Genomic DNA, 13,309 nt, shown 5'->3' on the forward strand with positions numbered 1-13,309 from the left:
TTAAGTTCCCGGAACTTGCAGTGTACCTTTGAATTTGCAGATCTGGGAAAAGACATGTTGAGAAAAACATAATGGTGCAGTTAGGCCCAGAAGTATAGGACATCCTTTGAGAGGGCAGCATGCTGGCCCTGGTCTTTTGCTGGCTCAGTGCGTGGCTGATTGTCCCTCGTCCAAATGAGGCACGGAACAATTTTGCTGTCAAATCAACAGGAACAGATCATGCATCTGCTGGAGGAAGCTAATTGCAAAGAGTCATAAAACACAATATTATTTGGATCCAAATAAGAGGCAGAGCCATTTGGGAGCTGTACCATATTGCTCCATGACAACAACACACATGTCAGGAGCCTGGCTGATAACAGGGCTTCAGCACTAAGTTTAGTGCCCATGGAGTTATATCCGTAGGACAGTGGTGGCGAACCTATGGCACGGGTGCCAGAGGTGGCACTCAGAGCTCCCTCTGTGGGCATGCGCAAACAGAGTCCCCTCCCCCCATGTCTATGCTGGCCTGGGCCGCTGAGCTCTATTAGCATTAAACCTAAGACCTAGTTTTGGGGAAGCAATGTAGGTAACCCTGTTAAGCACTGTTAAACCCCACTGATTTTAATGTGAAGAACTACAGTGCAATCCTTTACCTGGGAGTAAGCTCGGTTGCTGGCAATGGGACTTGCTTCTGAGTAAACCCTCCTAAGGTCATGATTCACCTGTTGGAAGAGTTGCACGGTTGCTTCAAAGTAAAGCCACAAACTACCACCAAGCTTACTCCCAAGTAATGCATGCCTTGGCGCCAACCATTTTTTCTAAACTAAAACCTCAGTATTCAGGTTAAATTGCCGTGTTGGCACTTTGCGATAAATAAGTGGGTTTTGGGTTGCAATTTGGGCACTCGGTCTCGAAAAGGTTTGCCATCACTGCCGTAGGAAGATGAAACAAAGCAAGGAGGGTTTCGTTTACCATCAAAATATAAATATCTCAGTATCTACAGAATATTGGATGCCGCCATTTGCTGAAGGCGATTTAGAGGAGCAGATCTGCTCCAGCTCTGAATGACCTCCCCCCTTTCCAGCTCTTCGTTTCTCTCTCACCTCTCCAAGAAAATGAGGCCTTCAAAGGCCATCTGCAAATCCCCAGTACTCCAGAAAGGAAACTGGGGCTGGAGGTTCTTGAAGCAGAAGCATCTCCCCACCCTCCCAAATGAGGCAGCCCTTCCCTGCGAAGATCACCTTGAGGAAACCAGAAAAGAAAAGGTTGCTGGCTTTTCAGGAGCATTGCTGGGAGTGAATCATTCTGGAGGAATTAAGCTGGTTTTATTCCCGTGGCAAACAGACCATCTGGAGAGACACTGCGTGGCAGGACAGCTTTGCTATTTATCAAGATGATTCTGAGGAAAAAAAATTCCAGTGAGAATATGATTTATTATTTATCACATGCTATCAGTGTACATGAAGATGCCTTTCCATCAGCAAGAGAGACATCCTTTCCCCTTGGGCCCAAAATCTACATTCATATTGGGGCGGGAACAGTCGGTTGGGAGGAGGGAAACAGGGTGATGGAAATGTGAGGTTTGTTCCCTGTTGCTGTCATGCTCTTTAGCTTATGTTTGCCAGTTTGCAAATGTTTTACAGACCCCCAAAAAGTCGTTTCCTTCATAATTTGGCTGTTGCTTCAGCTTCAGCTTCTGTTGGAACAGAACAGAAAATTTCACAACTAATAAAATACAGCCATCGGATCTGAACTTATGTGACCTACAAGACGTTTAAGTAAATGGAGGCTTCATTTCAGGTAGGAGTGAAAATAAGAGGCCTCATGGAAGACATGGATCCTGATTTGGAGTTTGGAGGCAGAAAGAAGAGCGTCTGTATGGGATCAAGGGGGACCCAAGTACAACGGGTGGAGTTTTTTGTGGGAGTGGGGTTGGAGGTGACTAGACTCTCATCGAAAAGAGGTCAGTCCTGACCTGTCTTGATCCGATTGGCAAAGGGGATTTTGTTTTCCTTGCTGAAGATAATGCTCCCAATTAGGAACTGATCCAGGATCTTCAATAGCTCTTCAACCCACGCTGTTCCCATGAACTCTGCTTCTGGGACTCTGCTTATATTGATGCTTATGAAAACAAGCCTTGAGCCATAGCACGGATGAGGCTGTAAAAATGTGTGCCCCAGATGTCTTTGGATAATTCCTCTGAATGGTAAGTTTTGCATTGGGTTTGCTTGGGGTAAGTTTTGCATTTGCTTGTTCATTTTCTCAAGGCAGCAGCTCTCACAGTATGGCTTTCCTGTGTGGTCCCCATTCATTTAGATAAGGCTTGTGCGGGAGAACAGCTCAGTGGATTCTGCCCCAAGTGAGATAAATATGGGTGTAGAGCAGGGGTCTGCAACCTGCGGCTCTCCAGATGTTCATGGACTACAAATCCCATCAGGCCCTGCCAGCCACTTGGCCATGCTGGTAGGAGCTGATGGGATTTGTAGTCCATGAACATCTGGAGAGCAGCAGGTTGCAGACCCCTGGTGTAGAGGGTGTGTAGAGGGTGATGTAGAGGGTGATGATATGTGTGTAGAGGGTGATGATTGCGTTTTGCATCTCAGGCATCATATCCTGCTACCGTGGCAGGATCTGGGACTGGAGTTCTCTAAGTCAAGGGCCAAGCTCAGATGAATCAGGGGTAGAATAGTCCAAACCAAGGGACAACCCAACCCAACCCAACCCTTTGCCAGTGTATCCCACCTTAGTAGATGAGAAGCATTTGAACAAGCCATTCCCACTTACAGCATCTTGCACTAAAATCTCCCACACCAAAGGCTTCATGTGCTCATCCAGCTTCTCTGTTGAGTGGGGTTTGGACTTCATAAAGGCTGCATTTCAACAGATGATGAAAAAGCTCCTTGTCCCCAGAACTCTGAGACCAGAAGCCCAGTGGAACAAAAAGTAGCTTTGAGGACATTTGTAGGGAAAAATGATAGCCTCAGGAAGTTTTAAATTAGCCTGCTACTGGGGCCTGCTGTCCTCCTCTCTTGATATGGGGGTGGGGATGGTCTTTAAAGTATTGTTTATGATGGTTTTAAGATGGTTTTATGATTTTTATGATTGTACCCAACCCAGGGACTTTAGTGATGGGTAGGAAAGAAGCACAAAGATAATGAATGAATGAATGAATGAATGAATGAATGAATGAATGAATGAATGAATGAATGAATGAATGAATATGCATTTGTTGCTGAAGAGTTGCCAGCCACAGACCCCCATTCCTGCTCTGCTGCTGGATGTCAGGAGCCTTCCCTTCAGTCCTGAAGAGAGGAAAGCCTCTTCTCTAGGTAAGTTGTCATGAGACTTCAGGAAAGATTCAGCCACAATGAGACTCTGCAGACCGTACAAATGCAAAATTATTTTGTATTTTCAATTCCTTTAGCCTGATGTGGTTTTGACAGCTGTCCCTGTTCTGCCCCTCCAGTCTTTGGGATTCTTCTTTTGGCTCATGCTTGCCAAGCCAGCTTCCCCAGGTGCAGAAACAAATATATAAATAAAACATGATTTCTGGATCATGGCTCCATCTTTATTCTTCTGGCCACAAAAGCCACTGGACCACAGCTGCACTGTAAATACTAGGATGTGTCGCTCCCTTTGGAGTTCCAGAGATTGCAGAGGATATGCAACAAAAACAAGAAATCAGAACTGGTTATAATGCAGATCATTAATTGCACACCCAGATATTGCTCCCAGCCTCCAGTCGTGATGATAACATTACCAAACCTATTGCATGTTCTTGGACACTAATCTACAACCTCAAATATGTGGATGTTGCATTGGCATCTAGATACTGGGATTGCCTTAGTACAGTGGTGGCGAACCTTTGGCACTCCAGATGTTATGGACTACAATTCCCATCAGCCCCTACCAGCATGGCCAATTGGCCATGCTGGCAGGGGCTGATGGGAATTGTAGTCCATAACATCTGGAGTGCCAAAGGTTCACCACCACGGCCCTAGTAAGTAAGTTTGTCTGCCATATGAAAAGCTTATGTATGTTTATCAATGATGTGTTTCCCATACAGATAGTAAAAAAGCTATCTGGATGTGGTCATGCCTAAAGGGTTTGTGTGTGTGTGTGTGTGGGGGGGGAGGGGGTTCCCAATGCATGTGCACATCAAGAAAACACTGCAAATGATCCAATCATAGAATCATGTAAAAGCTTGGGGGGGAGGGGGGTGCAATGTTTTATCAATACATATTTGTGCGCTAGTAATGAAGAGGGGCGGAAATGAGCAAGTAAATGAAAAGAATTAAGGGCCAAACTACACAGCACGGTGTTTCGTGAGGTCAAAAGCTGCAGCAGCTGTGTGACGGTCTGATTGAAAGTCAGATCTGGGACCCTGAACCCAACTCGTGAAATACCGTAACAATTCATCTGGCCGTGTCACAAACTAGGCCTGAGTCAATTGCAGAATGAAGTTTAGAACAATGCTCCTGATGAAAGCAGAACTCAAGAGGGGTGGAAGGCAGCACAGAAAACGTCTGAATAATAAGAGACTGAATGTGGCAAGCCTGCTCACTCTTCATTTCAGCCTTCTTCCGTATCTTCCCAGGACTCCAGCCAACATGCTTGTCAAAGAGCCAGGCCATACATTATGCTAGAAATATGATCCTGCAACGTGTACTTTAATGGCATATGCTTCGCCATGGGGGGATTTGGATTAGGGTGCACTGCTGGGCCAAACAGAACCGAACTACTCCCTCCTTATGCATTTCCTGATAGAAATTTGTCATCCTGAGCTGCTATTAAACCTGCGAGAGAGAAAAGCCAGGTACAATCTGCATCCTGTCTTTTTTCCTGCTTGAACTAATTGCATCTTGGAGGTGCCCATGGCTAAAAGCATTAACCCTCTGACTGCCCAGCAATGATTTGGATTTCCCTTCCGCAAGGCTGCTTTTTGACCTTGCAGGTACAGATCAGTAGATCCGGTCATGCAACCACAACTGAAGGTATCATTTGATTGACCCACTAGTAATCCAACTGTAAGAGTGAAGACAGGTCAACCTTAAAAAATGTGTGAATGGGGGTGGGGGGAGTGGCCTGGGAACCAAAGCTGGAAAAGGAACACTTAACCAACTGACAGCTCTGGAAGGCCAAAGATACACTTCATGATTTCCTGATGGTGATGCTTAACAAAAGGGAATGGGGAGGAAGAGACAGGATATGGGGGCCCAGCCAGGAAGTAGCAGTCAAGGACTGGGTGGAAAGCGGTGGCGGGGGAGAAGTCCACTGGAGTTCTGCTAAATACTTGTTTGTTGATTGGGGGTGGAAGAGAAGGTCAGCTGGGAGAGCCAGCATGGTGTAGTGGTTAAGAGTAGGTGCACTCTAATCTGGAGAACTGGGTTTGATTCCCTGCTCTGCCACTTGAGCTGTGGGGGCTTATGTCACTGTCAGCCTTCCAGTCATTCCGACTGCCCCCTAATTGATTAAAGCACTGGCTTTTCATCTTTCCTATTTTAAAGGTAAAGTTTCCCCTTCAGTCATGTCCGACCCTGGGGTACCACTGCGAGCAGTGATTTCATAGGCAAGCCTCTTTTGTGGGGTAGTTTGCCATTGCTTTCCCCGGCTATTCTTTAGCCCCTAGCTATGTGCTAGGTACTCATTTACCAACCAAGAAATGGATGGATGGCTGAGTTGACCATGAGCCAGCTGCCAGGATATCTGACCCATAGGGGGCTCGAACTCCTGACCGTGTGAGTGGCAGTGCAAGCACTTAACCACTACACCATGCGGCTCCTCTTTCCTATCTTACATCCCTCCAATTATCCTATCAAAGACCCTGGGTCCCACCATGATAGAAACAAAAGGCTCACATTTCTCAAGGGCATTTATACATTTGCGGGCATTCTGTCATTGTATTTATCATGTGTAGTAATTTTTAAGGACTTTAAAAATTGCACTAGTGTTGCTGGAAGTAAATTTTATTGCTATGGCTTAAATGGGTAATCCCTGGCAGTTAGGGTCAGCAGAAAGCAACTTATCATCAAAGACTCTTGCTGGTGAGCAAGGGGGAGTGGGGATTTGCAGCATACTGAATGTCTAAGATTGCTACTAGCAGGCTGGGAAGTCCCAGCTCAATAATCTATGACCGGCAGGAGACAGCAGGTCACACTTGCAGGTGGACATGGGGACTGAGGGACAGTATGTTCTTAGTGATTATTATGAAAAGCCTGCATCCCACCTGGACTACTTCTACATCTCACATATGCTGTATGTACCACTGGTTCAGGACCACTGGGTTAAATAACCGTGTGTGTGTGTGTGTGTGTGTGTGTGTGTGTGTGTGTGTGTGTGTGTGTGTGTGTGTGTGTGTGTGTGTGTGTGTGTGTGTGAAATGTCATCAAGTTGCAGCCAACTTATGGTGGCCCAATAGAGTTTCCAAGGCAAGGTACTAACTGAAGTGGTGATTGGCCATTGCCTTCCTCTGTGCATCCTTGTATTCCATTGTGGTTTCCCATCCAAGTACTCTGCTTAACTTCTGAGATCTGACAAGACCAGGCTAGCCAGCCCCATCCAGCTCAGGGCAAAGGATCATGGATCTATACATTAGCTAACTACTAAAGGCTCCATGATATGGTCCATGATCAAGTCTTCAGATTTGATACGGCTTGTAAGAGTGTCTCTAGAGCACAGGTGTCAAACTCGTAGCCCTCCAGATGTTATGGACTACAGTTCCATGCTGGCAGGGTATGATGGGAACTGTAGTCCATAACATCTGGAAGGCCGCGAGTTTGACACCTATGTTCTAGAGTCAGGACTTCTTCTGATCCCTGCATGCCCAGTGGAGAGAAGGCCTTGCATAGTGCCCAATGGCATCTTATGCATTCGTTATACAGTATTTGGACCCGCTGGTCTTGCTGAGCTGCCTTCCAAAATGCCTCCCTCAGTCTGGGGCCCTTTCTCTGCTGTGTTTTCTTATTTATGCAAATCAATTTGTAGGCTTCCTTTTCCTTTGAGGTTTTAAAAGGAAGTTTCCATCCAGTATGCAAAAACCTGTGTCTGAAATGTGACAGGTATGAGCCTGTGGGAATGGGGTACATCCTCCAAAATGTGCATCTCAGTTATACAGGAAAGCAAAGAGAGTTGGAGTCAGATAGGTGTTTCCCATTTAAAGCCACAAAAATGAAAACACACCAGTGAAGACCAAAATAGTAATTAAAATGAATAGGACAGACTGAATGAAAAAGGCACAAATGAGGATTTTTTTAAAAAAAATGAAATTTCTTTTTGCATAACTTTTGTGTTTGTGACTTCTGCGTGAGAGCACAGAGTTACAGCCTTCTTAGTCCCTTGAACGTGATGGCTTTAGAATGATGCAACTCTGTTTAGGATTGCATTGTTTGAGTACACGACTGTTTTAACTTCTGCAATGCAAAGATTAACGTATATTTGATAAACACATGGTGAGACTTTAACCTGAGCAAAAAAGGGAGGGTGTCTGACACCAAGGAACCCACGATCTCAATTATAGAGGAAGAAGTGGGGAGAGGAAGAAGAAGCAAAAACCAGAAAGGATGGACGTGACACATGAATCCCTGACCTGACTGGATGCTTTGTTTGCCGGAGAGGAGCAAGATGTTGTTGGAAGTAGCGATGTCCTGTATGCAAAAATAACTGAGAAGAAGACCCAGTAGGGGGTGGGCAAGTGGTCAGCTAGATTGGGCTGTAAGAATAGAGGCCCTTCTGTCCTTTTGGGTCACCTCTTGCCTGTCCTTGGACTGATTCTCTTAGGTCTAATTTCCTCCTCCTCCTTGGAAGTATCTCTTTTCTTCCTTCCCCAGCTAGCAAGGTTGCTGCAGGCTATTCCTGTCTCTCCGCTTTCCTATCTGAAATGTGGTTCCCTAATAAACATTTACCTTTATCTTTTAATCAGTGAATTTGCTACTTGTCTGTGTAATTAGCACACAGGCGCTATACCCAAAGCTTCATGGAAGAAATTGATTATGTGGAGGCAAAAGTACTGGAGGGGCTCTGGGTGGGAGTGGGAGTGGGGGTGGGGGGTGTCAGTTTCCAAACCCACCCTCTGCCCTTCCATTGGGTAGCTCAGTTATCAAAGTGTCTTGCAAGGGACAGCAAGACTGTGTGTCTGCTGTGTGTGTGTGGGTGTGTGTGCGTGTGTGTGTGTGCACATGCATATCTTTCAGTGAGGCTTCTACATGAGAAGAGATCCCTTCAGTAGATCCTGCAGGGCCATCAAGGAGAACAGGTGGCTTTGGGGGGCTGGAGGGGGGCAGAATTAAAGGTTTCAGGATCAGAGATTTCCAGGCAAGACTATAAGAGGACACAAAGGTCAAATGATATAGAACAAAACAATGTTTTTTTCTGGGGAGAGGGGAACAAGAAGGCATATCTTTGAATCTTGGCCATGCCACACTACCTGGCTTGGGATCTGTTATGTGGGAGTAAAGCAGGCTTCTATTTTTTTTTAAAAAAAGAAAATTAACTAAATAGCTGTTTCTCTATGACAGCTCTGCTCCAAAGAGTACCTAAATAGAGAGGGGAAGAAACCTTTCAATCACAGACTCCTAATTCCAAAGAAGGATGTATCATGCTGTAATTAAGAATTAGGGAGAGATGAACATATAATTATGCCACTGAAGCAAGGTGTCTCCTAGAGATCAGAGAGCCTGGCTCCTTTCCAAGCGGCAAATGAGCTCCATGGAACTTGTCACGTTGTAATTGGCATCCAGCCCATGTTTCCCAGGACACAGCCGGCATCACTTCAGAGATCTGCTTCCAGTCTCCACAGCTGGAACTTCAGAGTAGGTGGAAGGTGGTGCAAAACTGCCCCGTTTGCTTCCTTCTGTTCCCTGAACATGATTAAAATTGGGCTGAAATAATTTTAAGAGAGTCCCCTTTGAGATGTTCTAGCAGTGCATAGTGGTTAAGAGCAGGTCTGATTCCCTGCTCTGCGGCCTGAGTTGTGGAGGTTTATCTGGGGAATTTAGATTAGCTTGTGCACTCCCACACACGCCAGCGACACACCTCACAGGGTGTTTGTTGTGAGGGGGAAGGGCTAGGAGATTGTAAGCCCCCTTGAGTCTCCTACAGGAGAAAAAGGGGGGATATAAATCCAAAATATCCTCCTCCTTCTCCTCCTCCTCCTCTTCTTCGTCTTCGTCTTCTTCATGATGTCAGTCCTTTCTTCTTATGTAAGGGGCTCTCTAGCGTGACAACCTCCTACCAATTATTTGCTGCTGATACCCCTATAAAGAATTATTGTTGATGATGATCATTCCAGAGGCAGCATGGTGTAGTAGTTAAGAGTGGAGAACTGGGTTTGACTACCACTCTTTCCCATGAGCGGCAGACTTTAATCTGGTGAACTTGGTTTGTTTTCCTCACTCCTCCACATGATTCTGTGCAGGTGGAAGTACTGGAGGGGAAGTACTGGAGGGGGAGGGGGTGGGGGTGGGGTGGTAGTTTCCAAACCCACCCTCTGCCCTTCCATTGGGTAGCTGCTGGGTGACCTTGGCCCGGCCACAGTTCTCTTGGAACTCTCTCAACCCCATCTACCTTACAAGGTGTCTGTTGTGGGGAGGGGGAGGAAAGGTGGTTGTAAACTGCTTTGAAACTCCTTACAGGGAGAGAAAGACGGTGTAAAAACCAACTCTTCTTCTCTCTCTGTTAGCTGGTTGCAGCAGAAATGAGGGTCCACTCATTGCATCTGACCAAGTGGGCTTTAAGGTGTAACACTTTACGCTATAATAATATCTCACTTAAACAAGAAAGGCTGTGTGGTATAATGACTACATGTTGGATTAGGATCTGAGAGACCTTGGTTTGAATCCCCAGTGTGTCATGGAAACGGCTGGGTGACCAATCACTGGCTGCAAATGTATGTCTCCACTAAGACAATTATCTTCATGGTCCATATGCTTAATAGGAAAGTTGGAACTCTCTGCCACAAGATGTGCCATAGACTAGATGAGTTTTTAAAAGGATCTGATGGGAAGAAATAGGTGCATGTTAATGGGTATTAACATAATGGAATAGAGGCGGCATAACCCAAAATACCAGACGCTGATGACAATCCACAAAAGGAAATCAGGTCCACTTTACAGACATCAGATTAGTCACTGTTGGAAATCGGATTTCAGCAGAGCTCTTCCGTTCTTAGAGGGGTGCAGCCAAACACGATAGAGATGCTGCACAGAACAAAACAATGAGATACAAGCCAGGACGTTTCGATTATTCACTCTGGTTATTGTGTTGCAGTTGAATGAAGGTGCTCTTGGACAGCATCTGTTCATTTTAAATGGAGGCTGCAAAGGGATTATGGCCCATCTATGTTGGACCTGTCGCCTTAGTGGCATTTGGTACGGACGACCCGAGGCAGATGTCGCGCGATTGAAACTGTCCCATCCGTTCATAGATTGTGGCCCGCCCGGATTCGGGCTACAGAATTCAATCGGTGCAGCGCAAACAGGCTGCTCGCTAAAAACGGACGCTCGGCAGGATGGGACTCGCAGGGCAGACCCTCCTTCGGGGAGATTTGAATCCACATCTCTTAGCACCCCCGCCCCACTTCCGCCCCGGTGCTGCAGCGACACACCCCACAGGGCTGTCCACGATCCGTTCACACCCGGCATCAGGAAAGGGGGAGACCCTCCCGCCCTACCCCCCCCCCCTTTGTGCGCACAAAGCGCGGGATAAAATGTGGCGACTAAAGGCAGCCGGGCGATTGGGAGAAAGCAGAGCTCGTGCGAACGACGGGCTGGGGCATCCGGAGGAAAGCCCGGGGCCAGCCCGACGCGTGTCTGCGGCGGCTCTCCCGGAATTTCCCCACCTTGAAGGGAAATGGGCTTGGGCAGGCTGACAGCTCCTCCACTCCCTCGGGGAGACTGAGCCGCCTCTTCGCTCTCCGGCCCAGCAGCGCCACTGCAGCGCGGGCTCTGCGCTCGGCGTCCTTTAGGTGGCACCGTCCCTCCAGGAATGAGCGCCCCGCCTCCACTGCCCAGCGCCGTCCGGGAGAGGAAGCCCAGCAGCCGCGCTCGCTGCCCGCCTCCCGCCCTCTCCAGGACCGGCACCGGCACCGGCGGGGGCCTTTCTCTCGGGAGGAGTGGACCGGCCGGGTCCCGCCCTCCCGCCTCCACGCGCCCCTCCCGTCCCAGCAGCTGCTCAGGCGGGCAGGAGCCAGCGGCGTCCCTTCCTCCGGAGCGCGCAGGGCTGGCCAAGAGCTCCCGGGACCCGGGCGCGGCGTGGGTGGCGGAGTGGGGTCCGGCGGCGCTCTGCCCTCCTCGGCTGCGGGATCTCGGGGCGTCTCCTGCGCCCGCAGGCTGCCTCGGCCAAGCGCCCCCCTGGCAGGACGCCCCGCGCTCGGTCTGGCCCGGCGGCCCCTTCCCAAAGCGCGCGACCACTCCTCCTGTGCCGTCGCCATCCCCCCCCCCCGCCTTCGCCCGCCCGCCGCTCCTCGCTCGCTCGCTCTCCTCCAGCCAGTAAATCCGATCTAGGCCGATTCCTCTCACGTCAAACCACATGATCCCATAAAACATTCATCACCTTCCAGCCCCCGCTCCAGCAGCCGCCACCAGCTTCCCCGGCCGCTCGCCTCGCCTCGCCTCCTCTCCTGGCGCCCGGGATCGCGTGCTCCCAGCCGGGGAAACCGCTATCCTGCAAACCCCGACGAGGGCTACGGAGCAGCGCCCGGGCAAGCCAGCTCGAAGGCAGCCGGGAGCCGGGAGCCCTGCCCGCCGGTGCGCATTGGAGCCGCAGCGCAGCCTAGCCCGGCGCGGTCTGTTGGAGGGGAGGCTCCGTCCGCCTGGATGGTGGCTCCGGCCGCGGGACTGCTGCGCCTCGTCCTCCCGATGAGCGAGACGGGCCCCACCGGCAGAGGCAGCAGCCCCGTCGCCGCGCTCGGGGGGAAGTTTGCATGAGGCTCCGCCGCGCCGCTCTGCTCCCCGCCGAGGAAGGATTTGCGCCCGTTTGCCCGCCTCCGAGACCGGCCTCGCCGAGCCCCTAAAATGAAGAGGGCGATTGCTGAAGGTAGGGCAGCGGGCTGGGCGGGCGCGCCAGGCGGGAACCGAGCAGGACGCGGAGAAGTTCCGAGGGGGCAACTTTTTCTCCCGCGGAGTCGTGGCCGGCCAGCGGTGGCCGAGAGCGGGGCGGGAGGGGGGGACAGAAGAGCCGAAGCGGCTCAGCTAGAGAGGGGATCCGGCTCAGACGGCGCGGGGTGTGTGTGGTGAATTTGCCCACCGGGCCGTGGAAAGGAGAGTGAACCGGCGGAATGGGGAGCGGATGCTGGAGGCTGAAGGAGAAAGGATCCACCTGGCGGGACAGCCCCCCCCCCCCACCTGCCCTGGGGCAGAGTTTTGCCTGGGGCTGGGAGCGGTCGGAGGAGAGCAAGGTGGTGCATGGCTTGCTGGACCTGGACTGGCTTTCTTCCCAAGTCCTTTGCGGGCTGGGCGGGGGGGGGGGGGGGGGGCTTTACTTCCAGTCGCCTCCATCCTTCTGAGCTGCCCCAAGCAGGACAGCAGGAGCGTTTTGGAGTTGTGTGTGCACGTGAAAAGGGCCAAACGGACCAAATCTGAAAGCGGTAAAGTGGGAGAGAAGAAGGCTGCTGCTTGGGGGTGGGGGGTGGGGGTGGGGGTGGGGGGGTGTCGCTGGTCTCGTTCGGGACTCTTGCAGTTTGGAATCCTTCCTGGCTTGGGCTGCAAAGTGAGGATGGGAGGGGAGCCGGGAGCCTCTGGAGCCTGGATGCGGAAGAAGGGCCCGAAGGTCTCTAGGCTTCCCTCCCCCTCTGGGGCTGGTTGGTTGCCAAAAGAGACTGGTCCCTTCCTTTTCCTGGCCAGCGCTGCAGGTTGGGGCAACGTTTGCCCATCAAAGCGCCCCATCTCCCCTGGGTTCCTCAACAGCGCCCCCCAGAGGCAGTCAAGCCTTGCAGCTCCAGCAGGTGTCTGCAGAGGCGCTCACGTTAGGCAGCTGGGTTTGGGTGGGGGGAAGGAAGACGACCTCCGTTAGCGGCATCGCCCACCCCCTCTACTCACATCTTGGAGTAGGGCAGGGAAGACTCCGGCTGGGCCCTGTCGTGTGGGCCAGGCTGATCAATTATCGGGGGGGGGGGACTTCGATGTCTCCCCCTCCATTTTTCCCTTGGTGTGTGCTCCTGATGTTCTCAGCTGTGCCCAGATCTGGCCGTTCTTAAACTAGGGGACGGACGCACGCCCATTCTGATCTGATCCTTGGGGAATCAAATAGGAAACCGGGGTTTTATTCGGGGAGGGGGCAACAGGATATATTTTCAAAAGCAGGGTGACGGTGGATGAGTTGGGGAGGCAGAGCA

General features: G+C 50.5%; 1 protein-coding gene across 1 annotated transcript in view; it reads left to right on the forward strand.

Annotated features, from left to right (window-relative positions):
• Window positions 1-11,463: 11,463 nt before the first annotated feature.
• The window catches only part of RTN4R (reticulon 4 receptor), a 113,683-nt gene continuing 111,837 nt past the window's right edge, over window positions 11,464-13,309 (forward strand). The window contains exon 1 of the mRNA XM_048514998.1: window positions 11,464-12,012. Within this exon, the coding sequence (XP_048370955.1) occupies window positions 11,991-12,012 (22 nt within the window). The 5' untranslated portion in view covers window positions 11,464-11,990. The remainder of the gene's footprint in view (window positions 12,013-13,309) is intronic.

Source organism: Sphaerodactylus townsendi, linkage group LG13 (assembly GCF_021028975.2).
Source record: "Sphaerodactylus townsendi isolate TG3544 linkage group LG13, MPM_Stown_v2.3, whole genome shotgun sequence".
Taxonomy (NCBI): Eukaryota; Metazoa; Chordata; class Lepidosauria; order Squamata; family Sphaerodactylidae; genus Sphaerodactylus; species Sphaerodactylus townsendi.